Source organism: Seriola dumerili, unplaced genomic scaffold (assembly GCF_002260705.1).
Source record: "Seriola dumerili isolate Sdu_G_001 unplaced genomic scaffold, Sdu_1.0 BDQW01000138.1, whole genome shotgun sequence".
NCBI lineage: Eukaryota > Metazoa > Chordata > Actinopteri > Carangiformes > Carangidae > Seriola > Seriola dumerili.
The window spans coordinates 3,490,109-3,508,213 of NW_019174393.1; the positions used below are offsets into that span (position 1 = coordinate 3,490,109).

Sequence of the window (18,105 nt, forward strand, 5' to 3'; positions counted from 1 at the left end):
GCTCTCTTATCTTGTGCTTTTATTTAATTTATTTCCTAATGAATTTAATGCTAAAAGAAAAAAAATCTGCTCTGGTATTCCCAGAACTGATTTTTTTTTTTTTTTTTTTTTTACTACAGTGGTCTAATGTTTTTAAAAATATATCCAAACACCAGCAACAGCATGGCTTTGTTGTGCTGCAGAGGTTGAATCCCATTCTTAGACCTGCAAATGATAAATTATCAGACTTTATGCCAAAACTGTAACCAGATGAGGAGATATTACTTAAGTTGCAGGTTTGTAAACTGTGTGAAACTGACATGTCAGTAGGCTGTTGAAGAAGCAGCCCATAATAAACCCCCCTCTCACCGCTAAACTGGTTCAAGTTTGGAAATCTGATAGGAGGGAAAGTTGGATCAAGTTCTCTGAAATCATGTAAACGTATAGAGGAATTTACAAAGTGTATACCTTCAAAATAAAAGCAGCTTTTGTCACCGGAGCAAAAATACTGTTCTCTGGGAAAATTGATGAACATACAGTAGTATCAAAGGTCAACAGGGAAAAATATAATGTAGAGTAATTCAGTAATTGATTTTGGAACGATGAAAAGTATAATGTAAGCTGTGATCTGCAGTATTTGAAAGTTTGTAATGTTTTCATATTCCTTGGAGACATAGCAGCATGTCATAGTCGTTTCACGGACAACACATAGTTTTCATTCTTTATTATGTATTGTTCCTAAGTTGCCAGTAAAAGAAATTAGTTGGATTCTCTTTCTTCTCAGTGTTTTAGTCATTGAGTCTCTTATTTTGGAAGGCTACAACCGGAAGCGTTGTGTCGTACTCGGTGCAGCCTGACGCCGCTGGCAGACACAGGCAGCAGTATGCGGAGCAGCTGATGCTCTTACTGGGCTAAAAATAATCAACTTTTTTCTCTCCGACTCTCACTGTTAATTGTTTCTTTTCCTCTTTTTCTTTCCCTCTGTCTGTTTTCGTTTCTTTTTTTAAAAAAAACCCCAGGCATCAGGAATGAACCGCTGTCAGTGAGGATAATTACTTTTCTCTGAGGTAAGAGACTTTGGTGTTTTAATATTAGCCGAAAGTCGTCTTTCTCATTTAACTAGCTTAACTTAACGACTCTGTTGAACTTCACTGGTGTGTAAATTAGCTTTCGTATGTTAGATGGAGCCATGTTTAGCTCTTTGAAAAGATTTGGTTCGGTTAATGGGGCTGTAGTCTGATGCAGGTGTTGTTTTTGGTTAAAGGTGAAACTTAATTTACATACATTTGTATAAATTAGCACCATATTTTTGGTGTCAATTGTCCAGACTAACGGCTCCGCCTGTTTGGAGCCAGATTTCTTTTTCATAGTTTCCACAACGAAGTTAAATTTTTTATGTGCTGTATTAATATGCTCAATAAATCACTGGTTAACGGGCGTTTACATGGGAAAGCTTCAGCTCGGGCATTTATTGTGTATTTATTAAGTTTTCATTTTTGGACAAGAACAATCAGAACTTAAATAGAAACATTAATATTTTTTTCACCATCTGCCTTTATGCTCAGTATATTAAATTAGTTATTATTTTTCTACAGTATGGCACCAAATCACACGGTGCATAACTTGATCCAAACAAAGATGGCCGCCAGATGCAGCCGTTTGACCGTCTTTGTTTTTTTGTTTTTTCCAGAAAATTCCCACGTTCCTGACATGTAAAAATATAAGTTATAGTAAATCTTATATGACGGAAATATTCAGTGAACTCTATGACTTCTGAATTTGGATGTACACCTCTTGTTCTTTTTCCTCAAACCGAGGAAGTGGCAGATCCTTTCCCAGAGTGAACGTCTCTTCTTCAGGCCCTGGCTCCAGTTTTAGGGCCTCAGAAAGTGTGAGCAACTCCTCCGCCGCCTCCTCCTGCTCCTACAGCTGGGCATTTTCTGCCTGGAGGGCCTGAACCTTGACTTTGGTGACAAACTCAAGGTTGGTTGAGGTCAGTTCTTCCAATCTTGCTTTTAGGCTCTCCACTTCCTGATGGAGGGCATCTTTCTCCATCCTCAGCCCCTGGATCACCTGCTTTCCGGCGTGGGACTCTTCCTCTTCTTTGAGCTGCTGCTAATGGATTTCCTTTTGTTGGCGCAGCTGTCAGCGGCTCTTTTGTTCCTGTGTTCAAAGATTTCTTTCGCTCAGTTTTGCATGTCACTTGTTGAACGGTCTGAATATAAATTACCTGCTGATGTCATAGAATGATGGTTTAATAGTCAGAGGAATAGTCCAAAGTTGTTCCATAGTTGTGGTTCCACCTTGGTTACCTTGGTTACTGTCATGGAGGAAATTTTCACAGCACTTCCAAGTTTGAAGTTGAGCGTATGAGCGGTTGTCGAGAAAATCAAAAGAAAAGACAGACAGAGAGAGATCCCTCCATTTATTATTAGATCAATCGACTAATTATTGCAGCTCTAATCAAGTCAGTACAGTAGAGTGAGTTACATTACTGTCACTGTTTTGCTATAGTGCTAATGCTTTTGTCGTTTACAAAATGTGACACATGAGGGCAATTTTCAAATCACAGGTGCAATTTCTGTTATAACAAACTATTAACATTTTATTAAGCTGTAAGAAGTGGGAGAATCTTTCAGTGACTGTTGGTAGTTACTTATAGCTAATTAATGCCAATTTTGTGAGTTTGCTAAACTACAATATGACAACTTTAGCTGTTGACTGGTTGATATACTCTTTTCAAGCAGGTGTTTATGCTCAGCCAATTATGGCTTCAGCACTCTGATGATGTTTGAAGATATAGTCTGTGTTTTTTTTCTGCTGTAGAGTGGTGAGTCATTGCACAAGTAACTCCATGGATCAATATCTTATGAACTGAGCTCATCTTAAAAAGTTTTTATCAGGACAGCTGTTAGGCAGCTCATCCTATTAGTCTGTGAAGCTGACGTCAGCTCTGATCTGTAAACAGTTAAATAAAGAACAACCTGAGTGTCCTCATGGCCTCATGATTATTTGTAATAACATTCCCAACGTGTGGCCTTTCCAACACTTACATTCGTTTAACATTAAAACACCATAAGCCTGCGGGCATGTAGCTTTGCAGTGCCCCTGAAATATCTCTCGTGCTTCACATTGGAGTGCATCTGTGTTTCTGTGTAAGTGTGTGTGCACTTGAATGTGTGACATACCACAAACATGTTGGATCCATTCTCCAGAGGTCGAGCCAAAGCACTGTTGTTGACCCAGACAGCCAACGCTTTAAGGATCATAGAGAAATATTATGTAAAACACAGTACAGTACATATTCACCTATTTTGGCATCTTTTTCACAGACTGACTCGAGGCTTGTGTGGAGCAGTTGGGTGGTGGCATGGCCTTGTCGTTTTGCGGCAACGACAAACGTATCAATGCCTACAGCGTGGAAGAGGGTGTGCTGAACAATGGCTGCTTTGTGGACGCTCTCAACCTGGTCCCCCATGTCTTCCTGCTCTTCATTACCTTCCCCATCCTCTTCATCGGTAGGTGATCTTAACCCCCCCCACTTCTAAACATCTTCAGGAGAAGTGCTGGATATTTTGGAACAAAATAATCTAGATTGAGTACACAAAAGAGTCCCAAGTGGTTCATCCTGTGTTATGTGTATTCTGACAGATGTGTAAGTGTTTCCTGCTTAAGCCTCTAAGAGCCTCACCTTTTCTGCTGGACAGTCTCAGAAGTCGAGGCAGCTGTCAGGATGGAACTAATCCAGTGAGGATTAGTGAAGTACAGTCACACAGACAGTTTGATCTTTGTTTTGATCGTTTCCCATGTACTGTAGTGCGTCTAGTGCAAGTGATTATTGGACACTCATTGTCGTGAACATGCTTCTTTTTTTCTTTTTTTTTTACTGTGACTGACCAGGGTGAACCAGCCCCAGTGCATGCTGGGATAGACTGCAGCCCCATGTGACCCTCTATAGGATAAGAGGTTTTGAATAGATGGATAAGTAGATGACACGATTGAGCGGTGTTATGCACCAAGTTAAATGCATGTCAAATTAAGACACTTCATCATATTGATGCATGTCAATCTAAAATCCAACATCAGCATAAAACTCCTCATTAATTTGCCCAAAAAGGATCCCTGAAGCCACGATTTATGTAAACATAAGAAGCGAGTCACATGACACACTGTTGAGACAGGCTGTGTTTTTAATTATTAATATAGTTGGAAATGTCAATGGACTTTGAATGAGGTTTTCTCAGCTCTGGAACAGAACCCAGATGTTTCCTCTCTATTGAATATCAGTTAGTTTAATGTAGTTATATACAAATGTTGATATCTGAATATAAATTAATTTAATAAGGGATTCAGACTTGATAAAATATTGTTAAACCTTGACCCTCGTGAAATAAACAGCTCAGTCACACAGACGTGAACGACTCCCTGTCATCTGGCCACTACAGCAGATGTGTTAGTGATACACTGCCAACAACACCACACCCCCCAACTTAACACACACATATGCACATGCACACGCACACACACACACACACTTTAAGGCACTTCCTTGTCACTAGTGTGAACATTAAGCAGCTTTGAAGAGCAGTTAAGATGGGATTAGAGCAACTTGTCAGTGATCCACTGGCGGCTGGACATTTTCTGCAGGAAACAGTAAAATAAACAGTAAAATAAACTGCAGTAAACACACAGTGATTCTAAAGAAAGAATACTGATAATATAACAGTATATTGAGGTTTGCACTTGTTATCTTTTATTAGTTGAGTTCTGTAATATTCAGAAATATATTACATGTGTGTTATTGTGTGTGTGTGTAATTGTGTGTGTGTGTATTTGTGTGTGTGGGGTAATAGTAGTAGTTTATGGGAATCCTTCTGACCAGGAGCCCTCGGCCTGCTCCCCGAGGACTGACTAATTGATGCTTCCTGGTTCTGAGTTTTTATGGTCTCAATCCCCTGAGCCTCCAAATGGCTGCAGTCCATTTTGTTAAGAGCAGAACAAAAACTAATAAGAAACTATGTCGTCAATGTCAGCACAAGTAAAACCCCACGTTAGTGGCCCATAGTGTCACCCATTTTAACCAATAAACTGGAGTTCGATTAATTTGAGATGTCTACTTTCATGAAGTGTGAGATTGATAGTTTCTGCAATGATCAATTGATTGACAGATAAGACAGAGAATGAATTAGCAACTATTTTGATAATTGATAAATCATTTAAATGGATTTTCAAGCCAAACTTTGATTGACATTTCATCACTAATTTTCTGATGGTTTTTATACCAAATGATTAATCAAGACATATATTGTTGTTATAATTAGAGGATATTCTTAGTTTTTGTAGAGAGTTTTATTTTCCAAATGGTTGGAATATTATAATTTTTAATTTTTCCGCCCTGTCAAAGACATAACTCTGAACTGGTGGAAGTTTTGAAATGAAAGTGACCACAATTTGTGACCACGTATTGTCCATTCATTACCAATCATGTACATTATATTATGTTACTATTCATTGTCCACCAGTTTCCTTGAGATTTTAAATGAGATTCAATGAGAAATTGAGATTATTTCAAAACAGTACCAGGTCTTCTAACAGTGGATAAATATTAAATGTTTGTAATCAGTGATGTTTGGGGTTTTATGGGTTTACATTTTCTATTATGCTCACTGTATTATTGTTATATCTGTGAATTCAGAAGAAATGGTAGAAAAAAAGCTTTGTCTCTGAAGTCTGATTGTAACATGACGGTGACATGACTGTAAATCAGTGTAAAATGCTATGGCAACAGTAGTGCCTCAAAATCCGATATAGCTCATAACTTAGTTTACAAGCCAATAATTTTACCACGAGTTTTTGTTCCTACCTTCCCCTCCGAGTTTTATACAAGTTCAGTGTAGTTCAGATTCATCATCGCTTTCTTCTCTCTCTTCCTGTCTCGGCCTGTCTGTCAGGTTGGGGCAGTCAAAGCTCTAAGGTCCAGATCCATCACAACACATGGCTTCATTTCCCCGGCCACAACCTGAGGTGGATCCTCACCTTCTCTCTGCTGTTTGTCCACGTCTGCGAGTTTGCAGAGGGCATCGTCTCCAACAAGTAAGGCCCCAGAAAGACATTGTGTAAAAATACGTCATCGCACCAAACACTGCTTTTGTTTCTGTTGTCTTGAGCAAAGTTAAATAAATAAAGTCAGTGAAATTGGTGCTGTTGAAATGTAAGAGAATGAAAATATTCCTACTTTTTTTTTTTTTTTATAATGAAAATGTGCTGCCCCAATTAATGCTGCGTTCATGTGGTATTTTTTTGTTTTCGCCCCTTGCTGTAGGACGATGGGAACGAATCACCTCCATCTCTACATGCCAGCATTCATGGGTTTTGTAGCAGCAACAACATCAGTGGTTTATTACCACAACATAGAGACATCCAACTTTCCCAAACTGCTGCTTGGTAAGTCTCAACACTGAGGGCGGAGGGCTGGTTCATCTTTTATCTATCCTAGAAAAGCTGTCTGTGTACACAACTCCCAGCTTTTTAAACAGTAGCAACGCACTCCCAGAACGCTGTTTGGACTTAATGGATCTGTAGATATCATCTCTTATTCCTCACATTCTGCTTCATTGGCAAAACTCGATACCTAAATTACCCACAATGCAACTTGATTGCTGACAGGTTCCAGGTGAGTTATGACAGCAGCTAATGTAGTCTTGGCGGCCACGGGCTCAAGCAGAGGTCTGGTGACTTCTTTCTTACTCCACACACCCAGATTTTCTTTGTTTTACTTCTCAAGCTTGTGGTCTTCAGCCCCTCGAGATGCTGACTCAAGTGACATCACATGAGGCAATTTATCAGATTTCACTGAGTAAAATCAATGGAGTTGCCTTTTAATCTATAGTTGAAACAGTGACACTCAAGCAAGAAGTAAAAGTGGCCACAGAACAGCCCTCGCATCACCAGCACTATTTCAGGTGTTAAACGTATTTATATACTATTATTCTATTAAATTACACTATTATAATAACTTCTTTCCCCTCATAGTTCTTTTCATTTACTGGGTGTTGGCGTTCATCACAAAGTCCATTAAGCTTTGGAAGTACGCAGAGTACAGCGTCGGACCACAGTACCTGAGGTTCTGTATCACAGCCATGTTAGTGATCCTGTATGGACTACTAATGGCTGTGGAGATCAACGTCATACGAGTCAGGGTGAGTGACCATGTTTCATACAATATCAGTATCTAAATAACCTCTAATGTGTCATGTGTGTAGGTGAACCAGGAAGAAACCCACACACATCTGCCACTGGTGATTGGAAAAGTGTTTTGGTGGTTATGTCTCTCAATATGAGCCAAAGACATTGTTAACTGTCCATACGTTAATTCTTCTTACATCTTCTTGTGTCTCCCTGTAGAAATACGTATTCTTCGCCAATCCTCAGAAGGTGAAGCCGCCAGAAGATTTACAGGATTTGGGAGTTCGCTTCCTGCAGCCGTTTGTAAACCTGCTCTCCAAGGTAGACGCAAACACACTGTCATATTCATGGATTTTAAGCATTTTAGTTTCACGACAATTTTTGAGACCAACAGCCTCGAAGAATGTTGGTTAGAAATCAAAGTGCCTCAGCTTCAGCTCAGATTTTAATATCATTTACCAGCCAAACTTGATGTTTATGTCTGATAATAATAATTGGGTGTTACAAATTGTTGGCACATTTGTAGGCAACATATTGGTGGATGAATCCTCTCATCATGGGAGCCCATAAAAGGCCCATAGAGCTGAAGAAGATCGGCAAGCTGCCCATCGCCATGAGAGCCCTCACCAACTACCTGCGGCTCAAAGACGCCTACGAGGATCAGAGGGTGAGCAGACGGAGGCCTTTTCCTCACTTAACCCTAATGCATAATTACATACAAGAAGAAACACAAACTTCTCTCCATCATCTTTCTCTCTGCACAGACAGCGGAGGACCCGGACCGAGCGCCGTCGATCTGGCGCTCCATGTATCGAGCTTTTGGACGTCCCATCCTGCTCAGCAGCACCTTCCGTTACCTGGCGGACCTGCTGGGCTTCGCTGGGCCGCTCTGCATCTCTGGTATCGTGAAGTACCTGAAGGAGGATGGTGGCAATGCCACAGTGGACAACACCATGGAGGGTGTAAGTACTGAATGAGCCTGTGTGAGCCAGAGAGTGCGTGTGTATGTGTGAGAGAGAATCAAAAGCTGGAAGTAGATTGTGACCTACATTATGTGAACTGTACAGAGACTACCACACGTGGCTCCAGTATATGCAGTAGGGGTATATCCCTGTGAGATATAAAATTACTGCTTAGACTCGAAAACTGGTGCAGAAACCGATGGACCTGCTTCCATAAGAGTATGACGTTTGAAAAGTCTGATGATCATAGACGACAGTGTGAAGAGGTAAACGTCATCCATTTCCCTTCAGAGACATCACTCTGGTCGAGTGTTTACAGAAGATCATTTTATTAAAGGTTAAGTGCAAATTAGTGAAACATCATGGGTCGTCCTCACTTGATGAATGACTCACTCCCAGTGTGATGTTACTGAGGCGTTGGTCGCAGTCATCATGTCACCACCAGAGTGTGTGTGTGTATGTTTGTGTGTGTGTGTGTGACTGCATGTCTAAGTGTGTGAAGGAGGCTGTATCTGATGTGATAATATGTCTGTAATGTCATAATGTGCAGGTGCTGAAATGACATTACGCATGCACACAAACACACACACACTTGTAGTTTTACACATGACAACAACCTGCCTAACGGCAACCTTTACCCTAATCCTCACTGCTGTAATCCTAACTTGAACCTTAACCCTTAAATCAAGTTTTAATCCTCTGATATTTGAGGGTTTAAACCAAAATGTCCTCACTTTCTGAGAATTCGTTTAATTTCCCAAAAATGTTTTCACTTTCTAAGAATCTCCTCACTTTCCAAAAACATGATCTCAGGTCTAAACCTCATAAACAAAGCAGTCCAAGAAAACAAATGCAGGGTTTTGTAGATGTAACATCAGAAAATATGGGACAGTTTTGGATTTATATTAAGTTTGATAGTAGTGTAACGGTGTTATGTTAATCATTGTTTGCTATCATGACTTAAATCAATGCTTGTATTTTACCATCTTTTATTTTCGCAAAACACTACGAGTATTTGCAACATACTGAGCAAACAGTATATTTCGCTAAGCTTCCAAAAAAAACATGTATCTCCATATTTGGTACTTTTACTTTCCTTTATGTATTGATAAAATTCTTCCTCTATATTTTCTTCGCTTATGAAAAGTTAATGTTTTTGGAGATACATCTTTTTCACAGGACATTGATGGTGTGTAAAATGTAGAAAACATGACTATTTTTTGTCAAAGTATAAAACAACAAGTTATTGCTACAAATTAAGATCATTTTCTTTTCTTTTTTTGATTAATTATTAAATGCGTAGTGTATAATATTTCAGAAAATCTGTAATCAAATGTGAGTCATGTCTAAAAACGGCCATCACTGTTTCTCATGATGATATGATATATGATATAACACAAGAGAAAAGCAGCAAACCTCACTTCTTTGAACACGGAAAAAGCAAATGGTACTTTCAATAAAAGATAGAAATAATAATAAATTAACAAATAATTTTAGCACCACATTTAATATCTGTACAAAGTCGTCATTCCAGATTTTTCAGGATCTGCACCAGTTGTCATAAATTGATATTGTACGGACCAACCTGGTTACTACTATGATACAATAATACAAAACACTAGTATCTGCCCATGACAGAGGGTGCACCAGAGAGAGAGAACACAGACACTTGTACTGACGGTCCATCTGGCGAGAGAAGAGACGCTGGAACAGCTGATCACAAACATCGACTCGTCTTTAATCCGTGCCAGCCTCTTCCAAAGGTCGTAATGCAGATGGGGCTGGTGGGAGAGGCAGAACAGATGCTTTTATAATGACAGTGTATTTTCATTCAGTCCATTTGGCTGGATGTTGTTATAGTCGATGTTGGATGTGAGCTGTTGTCAGATCCGTGCCTGCCTGTTAAAGTGGGTGTAATGGGCAGTGGAGATAGAGCAGAGCACGGCTGCATTTCTGAGTGACATGGAAAATTCCCCACTCACCTCACACTCTGTCTCAGGTTAATACAGAGGGAAGGACTGCTGAGCATCAGGCTGAGCTTTTTGATACCACGGTGTGTTTCTCCCTGTCTGTACGTGGAAGAGAAAAGATGAGACACATCTGATGCACGTTCATGTTCCAGTGGTCAAATGATAAATCACCTCTGACCTTACTGTGTGCAACCTGCAAAGCAGAAATTAACGTATTTTTAACTTTAATGGGTTTTCTGTTTGTTCTCTTGTAGGGGACCTACTTTGGCGTCCACTTCATGTCTTCCTCTAAGCTGCTGCAGAACACCTCAGTCTTGGCCGTCCTCCTCTTCCTGGCTTTAATCCTGCAGAGGACCTTCTTACAGGCTTCCTACTATGTCACCATAGAAACTGGCATCAACCTGCGGGGAGCCCTGCTGGTGAGTGAAACATCAGCATGGAAAATTAAGTTTAGACGTTTTGTTTCCGTGCTGAGGTGTTGCTTTGAAAAGTTCTACATGAGGGATCTCTTGTCGCAGCAACTCAATAATATTCTCATACAAACATTATCCACCTGATCATTTTAAATGCTGATGGAGCAGCCAGTCAGTTCTGAACACAAACATCATGAATCTCCCTGTTCAGAGGGTAAATGTCACCAAAACAAAGGTTAAAAGTGTTTCTGCAAAATTCACTTGTGTAAACCATAAATTCAGTTAGATGAATCACTTAGAGGGATAAAGCCTTGGGCATTTAGACCATGTGACTCTAATTCTCTGTTAAACCCTGTGATACTACTGCTACTACTGAATATAGTCATGAAAACCTGTGTGTAGTGTGCTGCGTTCGAGTCAGCTCAGGTCAGATCCTCCCACTGACAACAATGTTTCACTATGATTATATTTTAACCCAAACACAGCAGACAGGTAACACAAGCTGACTTATATGTGCACTCTTCTTTGATTATTCTTTGATTAGACAGATTTAAATTATAATTTCATTTTAATTTCAGGATGTATTTTACTGCCATGTTAACATGAAGTGTGATTATATTGTGTTGTCATATCTGTTTCATTGTTCAGGCGATGATTTACAATAAGATCCTGCGTCTGTCCACCTCCAACATGTCAATGGGGGAGATGACTCTGGGGCAGATCAACAACCTGGTCGCCATAGAGACCAACCAGCTGATGTGGTTCCTCTTCCTCTGTCCCAACCTGTGGGCCATGCCGGTGCAGGTAGGTGCACCTCCATACATCACTGGCTACACTGCATGTCAGTGTCACAAATACATATGCATAATTTCTTTTTCTGTGATTTAGTGATGATTTTCTTTGCAGATTGTGATGGGAGTGATCCTGCTGTACTATTTACTGGGCTGGAGCGCCCTGGTTGGAGCATCTGTCATCGTCCTGCTGGCTCCGCTCCAGTACCTAATAGCTACAAAGCTGGCTGACACACAAAAAATCACACTAGTAGGAGCTGTACTAATGTTGTTTTACATCTTTTGGTAACTTTCTTGTCTTGTAATGTTGGTACAGATTAACACATCATCTTTATCTCCTGTTGTCTCCTTCAGGAACACTCCACAGATCGTCTGAAGAAGACCACAGAGATCTTAAAGGGCATAAAGCTGCTGAAGCTGTACGCCTGGGAGAACATCTTCTGTGACAGCGTGGAGGAGACCAGAAGCAAAGAGCTCACCAGCCTCAAGACCTTCGCGTTCTACACGTCTTTGTCAAGTAAGATGAAAACAACATCGAAAACAGGAGTTTGAATTATGTTACTTGCAGAAGACAAACTCAGCACTTTTAGACAGAAATAACTGATCATTGAAGTATAAGTTTGCTTCAAATTATGTTAAAAATCATGTTAAAATCAAGTGAAATTAGCTGTTGACTTCCTGTCCAGTTGTTACACTTGTGAAACTTCAACATTTAATTCAGCTAAATCACATTCCGGCTAATCTTACTGCATTAAAACCTCTCTCTCTCTCTCTCTCTCTCTCTCTCTCTCTCTCTCTCTCTCTCTCTCTCTCTCTCTGTGAAGTTTTTATGAATGCTGCTATTCCCATTGCTGCCGTTCTTGCGGTAAGTCAATTTTGCCACTGTAGAAGGAAAACATTTATATTCATGATTCTGTGTTACTGATCATGACAGAGATATGGTAAAAACTTAAATCCTGTCTCGTAGACGTTCGTGATGCATCACTTCATCAATAAAACCGGTCCCACTCCCTCTGAGGCCTTCGCAGCTCTGGCCTTGTTCCACATCCTGGTCACCCCTCTCTTCCTGCTCTCCACTGTGGTCAGGTTTGCTGTGAAGGCTCTGGTCAGGTGAGTGTGAGAACTACTGTGCTTTATGTTGCATTTGTTCCTATTGTAAAGAGATTGAATCTTACTGCAGAGGCTGTATAGACTGACTGAGAGGGGGGTTGTGGACTTGACTAACTAAGGAAGACAAACTGGAGATGCTGTGTCACAAACTGGATGAGGTTCTGTCCTAAATTTAATTAAAGGAACATGGAAGAAACTTGACAGCAGCGAAGAGAAACTCTAACCTCCTGAGAGATTACTGGTATTGGTATCGTCACAATTACACTTATTCTTGGACTGTCTGCGTGTGTGTGTTTGTGTGTGTGTGTGTTACAGTGTCCAGAAGCTCGGAGAGTTTCTTCAGAGTGACGAAATTGGAGACGACAGCTGGAGAAATGGAGACATATCTGTTTCCTTGGAAGCTGGAAAAAAACACCTTGGGGCGGTGAGTCCATCTGATACCAGATCAATAAAAAAAAAAAAAAAGAAAAGATAAATGATAACGATAAATTCGGCAAATGGCACATCAATTTTCATTTTATAACTAAATTGGGCCTGGAAAGTCCTGTCAAGCCGTGGGAGTTATCTGCTGATATCTGCAGAAACAGCAACAATTTTAGACACAGCAGTAAAGCACTTATTATGTTCTTTAGATAGATGACAGACCAGGTGGTTGGTCCAAATTAAGGTGAGCCCACCTGCACCTTCACCTTCTGATTGCATTGTTAAAATATGTAAATGTAAATTTAGTTCATTTCCAATTCTAAGTAATGTTTTAGACAAATTGGTTAAACTTGTGACTTTTTCAGAGAATGTTGAATCATACATGTCACTTTTCTGAAAGGAAAAGTATCTCTGCAACTAACTTGTTGATTATAATGTAGCTGATATAATCAAACTTTCCTTCAAAAAGCAGCCGACATGTTGAACTGTTGAACATAACGTCGATGCTTGAACCTGCTGCAGAGCTGTTTCTCCCTGTCGTCAGTTTAAGTCTGAAGCACATGCAGTTTACAGACGTCACGTTAAACGACACTTCTGGCTAATGAAGACCTTCAAACTGTAAAAAATCCAAACATTTATCCTGTATTTAAAACAGATGGTGTTAACAAAGCACGCTGAGGGTGCCAAGAAATCGCTTTAAGGTGCTGAGTTTAACAGCCAGTTTCCCTGGGACAGGGTTTAGATCAGTTGCACTTTGCACATTCCTTCCATGTTACTCCAGGTAACTCATGTCGTTTCCATTGTGGCGACAGGTTGCTTTAATAGGGTGTTTAGGGACAGGTTTTCGACAGGGAAATGCCGTGACGCACTGTGAAAAGCAGCAGAGCATCGAAACAAGAAAAAGGAAACCCTTCAGCATTATTAAAAAAATCTATAGAACTGCTTATCTAAGATTTAAGCCATAAAAACATCCAACTTTTGATAGAAAATTGGTGTTTTGGTGGCACAGTGAAGACAGAGAGACATAAATAACAGATAAAACTTTCTTTAAACAAATGTTTTAAGCTTTACAAGAATAAAAAATGTACAAGTTGAGAAAACATCCAACTCCTTTAGTTCAAAATAGATGCGGACTAAAACCTCCTCATGCAGATGTTTGCAACAGTCAAAGCATTCAAATGTTCAAATGTCAGTAAATTTCACAGGAATTTTTGCAGGGTGTTCTGTGATTGGATCGCCACCCAGTGAACTGCAGCCCAAACTCTAATCCGGTGTCTGTCTGTGGTTTCAGGCAACTGAGTCACATGGTGACTATTATGTTGCAGTGGGATTATCACTGTTTATGTCTGAAATGGACAGTCGGACCACAGAGCAGAGTGACTCTTGAGAAGCATAATGGTTTTCAAATAGGATTGAGAAGCATTAAGTCCAAACACAACATATCATTGTTTATAATGGAATATCATTAGAAAAATTATTCAGTAACTGATTTCAACTGTATTGTTATCCAGGCAATATAAAACAAACAATAATAGTTTTTCATTATCGATATTATACTGCTCCACTTACCTTGAAAGCCCCATTTGCAGCTGTTTTAAGCAGCTGCATTAGCTCCCGTTCATGAAGCCATTACAAACTCAAAGTTGTAATTGCGTAGCTGGAAAATTTGAGCTAAGATAAGCAGCTAAGTGGCTACTGCTATGGTGCGGACTGCACTTTCCCTTGGATGGTTAAATCAATCAAACAGTGAAGAAAGTAACGTGTCATCTCTTTTTTTCTATAACCTGATGTATCACTACTTGTTCCAACTACCTAGTCCATCCATTTAGAAGTGTAAATGTAACAGCACTTCTTTTCTGTACGCTGGAGTTTTCCAAAGATACTGCTCTTAATAACATTGTGTAATAAACAGCAAATGTCTTGGACTTCCACACTGCAGGCTGGAGCACTGTATGTGCTTGATAGCTTCCCCCTAGTTTCCCTATGGACATTAATGGAATGGATTAATGGATTTTAATGATATTGTTATAGATATTCGAGGTCCTTAGGGGGTGAACCCTGATGTCTTCAGTGGCCCCCTGATCTTTTCTTCAATCAATTCATCAATTCTTGATGTTGGTGCAAATATCTATAATGTTGAGGGACTGAGGACTTCACTTGAACTTGTACAGTATAGTTTATATGTATAGTGTTTCTGGATAATAAGAGCAGGATAATGTGGTAGCAGTGGGATTGAGTCCTTTGGGGCAACATCCTGAAGGTCTATATCGGGGGGGGGGGGGGGGGGCCCCCCCCCCCCGCACTTCTTCTTCTCCCCAAGGAACTGAAGCGGATGCAGGAAAGTCTTCCGTTTATTAGTTAATACTAACTTCAAATCTCTCCTTTTTGTCCCCCCTCACTCCCATCCCTCCCCTCGTCCTTTTGATATCCCCCTCAAGACCAAAGCCATCAACAGGAAGCAGCCAATGCGCTACCAGATGGACAACTACGAGCAGCCGACCAGGCGTCAGATGAGACCCACGGAGACGGAGGATGTGGCTGTAAAGGTCAGGGTCAAAGTTCACACATTGAGGAATGACTGGTGAGGACAGAAAAATAGTATGAAGTCTCACAGACGACAAAGACATAACTACCAGTGTTAATGGTTTAGAAGGTTTTGGATCTTGTGAAGGATCCAGCAAAAAGTGTCCGTGGACTCGCCCCAGCAGTGACTGTGGTCATGTCAGTAGCAGTGGAGAAGGATTAGGAAGGAACAGATTTAATGACCTTACAGGAGAAAGTCTGTTTCTTTATTCTGAGTTTTTCAAGTTTTAGAAGTGCTGTAAATCAGTTGGTTGTAGGTGTCAGAGGCAGAACCAGCTCTATAAAACTAGTCGAAAACTTTGTGTTGATGTCAGACTGACTGAAGTTCAAGAGGCTTTTCTGTGCGAGACACTGAGGTGTTTAAAGGCTGCACATTCAGGAGCAATGAACTCAGCTTTCCAGACGCTTGCTTGGCCAGTCTCCTCTTGGTGATAAAGTATAAGGACACCGTAGGGGATAGATAAGTTTAGTTACAGAGGAGTGGGATACCATTTGGATGGAGATGTTGAGAGGAGTGATCAACAGAAATACATTATTTTGAAGAAGAAAATAACAGAAGATATAAATGAGACTCATCATTTGTTACTGATTTTAGATAAAGAAAACCCATAGTTAATGTTCCACTGATAGCTGTAGTTTATGATAAACTATGTAAGAGAATTAATGTAAAATTACTCATTTATTTTTGCACCACCGTCCCTCAAATTATATAAAAAACCCAAACCACACTGTGGTTGCATTTCAAGTTGTATTTTTAAACCCAATATTCACCCAGATTTTTACATGGGGGCGGCTGTGGCCCAGGAGGGTCGTCTACTAATCAGTAGGTTGGTGGTTCGATCCCTGGCTCCTCCACCGCGCCTTGGGCAAGATACTGAGATACTGATACCCCAGATTGCCTCTGATGGCTGTTCCATCAGTGTATGAATGTGTGAGTGTGTGTGGGTAAAGTGAAAAGTGCATATAAGTGCAGTCCATTTCCATGTAATAGGTAATCTAATATGAGTTGCTGCTACTTTTATGTTCTTTTGTTGACAGTTAAAAACAAAGTGTGCACTTGACAAACTGCACACCTAGAGGGTGGACAATATAATCAAAACACCATTTATTATTAATGATATTAGCTACCAGGAAACAGGCCAAGTCATGCTGGCAAGAGAATGAGTTTATCTGTTATATGTCAGCTTTAAAAAATGTCTGACAGCTGCTTTTTCAGATGTGTTTTGAATGAGAGGTAATAAGAGATTAACAAACTAAAGTCTTATTAAACATTTTGGATCTTGACTGAAATGACGGTGCAGAGAATATACAGATATTTCTGTATCTACTATGGTCATTAACATTCACACATACAAGCTGCTCACTATTATTTTAATTATTCACTTATCTCTATCAACAGCTGTTGCATATCTTCAGTGTTTGTACTGTACATCTGCGGGTCTTTTGCTGGTGTCTGCGATCGTACATGTGACGCGTGTTTACGCGTGTGTGTATCTGTGGATGTGTACGTGGACTCAGGAAGTGTAGGATTCACACGAGAATCCATTGCCCCTGAAAGGGCCTTGTGAATTTGTCCAACATTTTCTCAGCCCCTCTGCGAGGGAAGGCAGCTCTTCCTGTCTCATCCCTGTGGAGTGACGCTACCGAGCGGACGTCGGACCGTTAATTAACGAGAGAGAGAGAGAGAGAGAGAGAGAGCACAGGGGAATACACTGTGAGTTTTCTCTGTAGGTCCTCATCAGTTAATCAAAATAAGTATTCAATAAGAAAATCACCTCTCTTGTACATTACATGGCCATATGTATATGGACACCCTGAGTTGAACAAAATGACAGGCATTAATATGCTGCTGTAACAGCCTCCGCTCTTCTGGGACAGCCTTTGGTTCATCCCAAAGGTGCTGGATGGGGTTGAGGTCAGGGTCGTGTTGAGGCTGGTCAAGTTCTTATTGAGCTAGTTTTGTGCAGGGGGCCAAAAATAGACTAGGGCCACAAACGGTGGAAGAACACTATTGTCTAAAATAAGTCTGCTGTAGCAGTAAGATTTCCCTCTAAGGGGTTTAACGCGGACCAGGAAGAACAGTCCCAGACCAAAAGTATGTCAACAGTTGAGACCACATAATGTACTTTTTTTGCCACATAGTTTTGCAACCTTTTCTAATGTCATGTAAGTTCAGGGACCTAAATATCTCCCAACATGCATCTGTGTGATGTCTTGCATTCCAACACAGGTTTAGATAAGGGTCCATTTTATGTGTTACATCCCAAATGCATCAATGTTTGAATTCACGCTGTGGTGCAAAAGTTGTGCAACTTCAGACACACTGAATGAGATGTCCTTAGGTACAGACATAGCATTGATTATTGATAATACTGAGGATTTTGTGATTCACGGTTGTTACCATAAAACCAGCAAGTCTTGAATTGATCTTCTATCCTGTGTCACATAAACAGTAGCTTATAAGCACAACTGTTCGGGACCACTTCCTCTGGCTTCCTGCCTGGTGGATTGAATAATCTTTCAGTGACCCCACATTTCCTTATTTTCTTGTTTCACTCAGTCTCCCTCTCTCCTCCCCCGCTGTCCTTCTTTTTGATTTTATCTAATCTCTTTTCCTTTTTTTTTTTTTTTTTTTTTTTTTTTTTTTTTACTTCATCCTCCCTTAGAAAAGTTTTGTCTCAGTAGCTAC

At 40.3% G+C, this 18,105-nt stretch overlaps 1 protein-coding gene across 3 annotated transcripts in view; it reads left to right on the forward strand.

Moving 5' to 3' along the window:
- Window positions 1-933: 933 nt before the first annotated feature.
- LOC111224506 (ATP-binding cassette sub-family C member 9-like) overlaps window positions 934-18,105 on the forward strand; it is a 48,014-nt gene continuing 30,842 nt past the window's right edge. For 2 of the 3 annotated variants that reach the window (XR_002665227.1, XM_022749011.1), the window contains exons 1-16: window positions 934-1,046; window positions 3,312-3,497; window positions 5,931-6,072; window positions 6,302-6,423; window positions 7,012-7,178; window positions 7,384-7,485; window positions 7,691-7,831; window positions 7,929-8,126; window positions 10,351-10,515; window positions 11,158-11,313; window positions 11,416-11,550; window positions 11,655-11,817; window positions 12,125-12,165; window positions 12,268-12,410; window positions 12,726-12,834; window positions 15,272-15,379. Coding sequence is in view for 2 of the 3 variants with exons in the window: in XM_022749011.1 (XP_022604732.1) it covers window positions 3,350-3,497; window positions 5,931-6,072; window positions 6,302-6,423; window positions 7,012-7,178; window positions 7,384-7,485; window positions 7,691-7,831; window positions 7,929-8,126; window positions 10,351-10,515; window positions 11,158-11,313; window positions 11,416-11,550; window positions 11,655-11,817; window positions 12,125-12,165; window positions 12,268-12,410; window positions 12,726-12,834; window positions 15,272-15,379 (2,040 nt within the window). In the remaining variant the exon portion in view is untranslated. Of the gene's footprint in view, window positions 1,047-1,811; window positions 1,963-3,311; window positions 3,498-5,930; window positions 6,073-6,301; window positions 6,424-7,011; window positions 7,179-7,383; window positions 7,486-7,690; window positions 7,832-7,928; window positions 8,127-10,350; window positions 10,516-11,157; window positions 11,314-11,415; window positions 11,551-11,654; window positions 11,818-12,124; window positions 12,166-12,267; window positions 12,411-12,725; window positions 12,835-15,271; window positions 15,380-18,105 lie in introns of those variants that run through there. The other variant, XM_022749012.1, reaches the window with a different exon arrangement.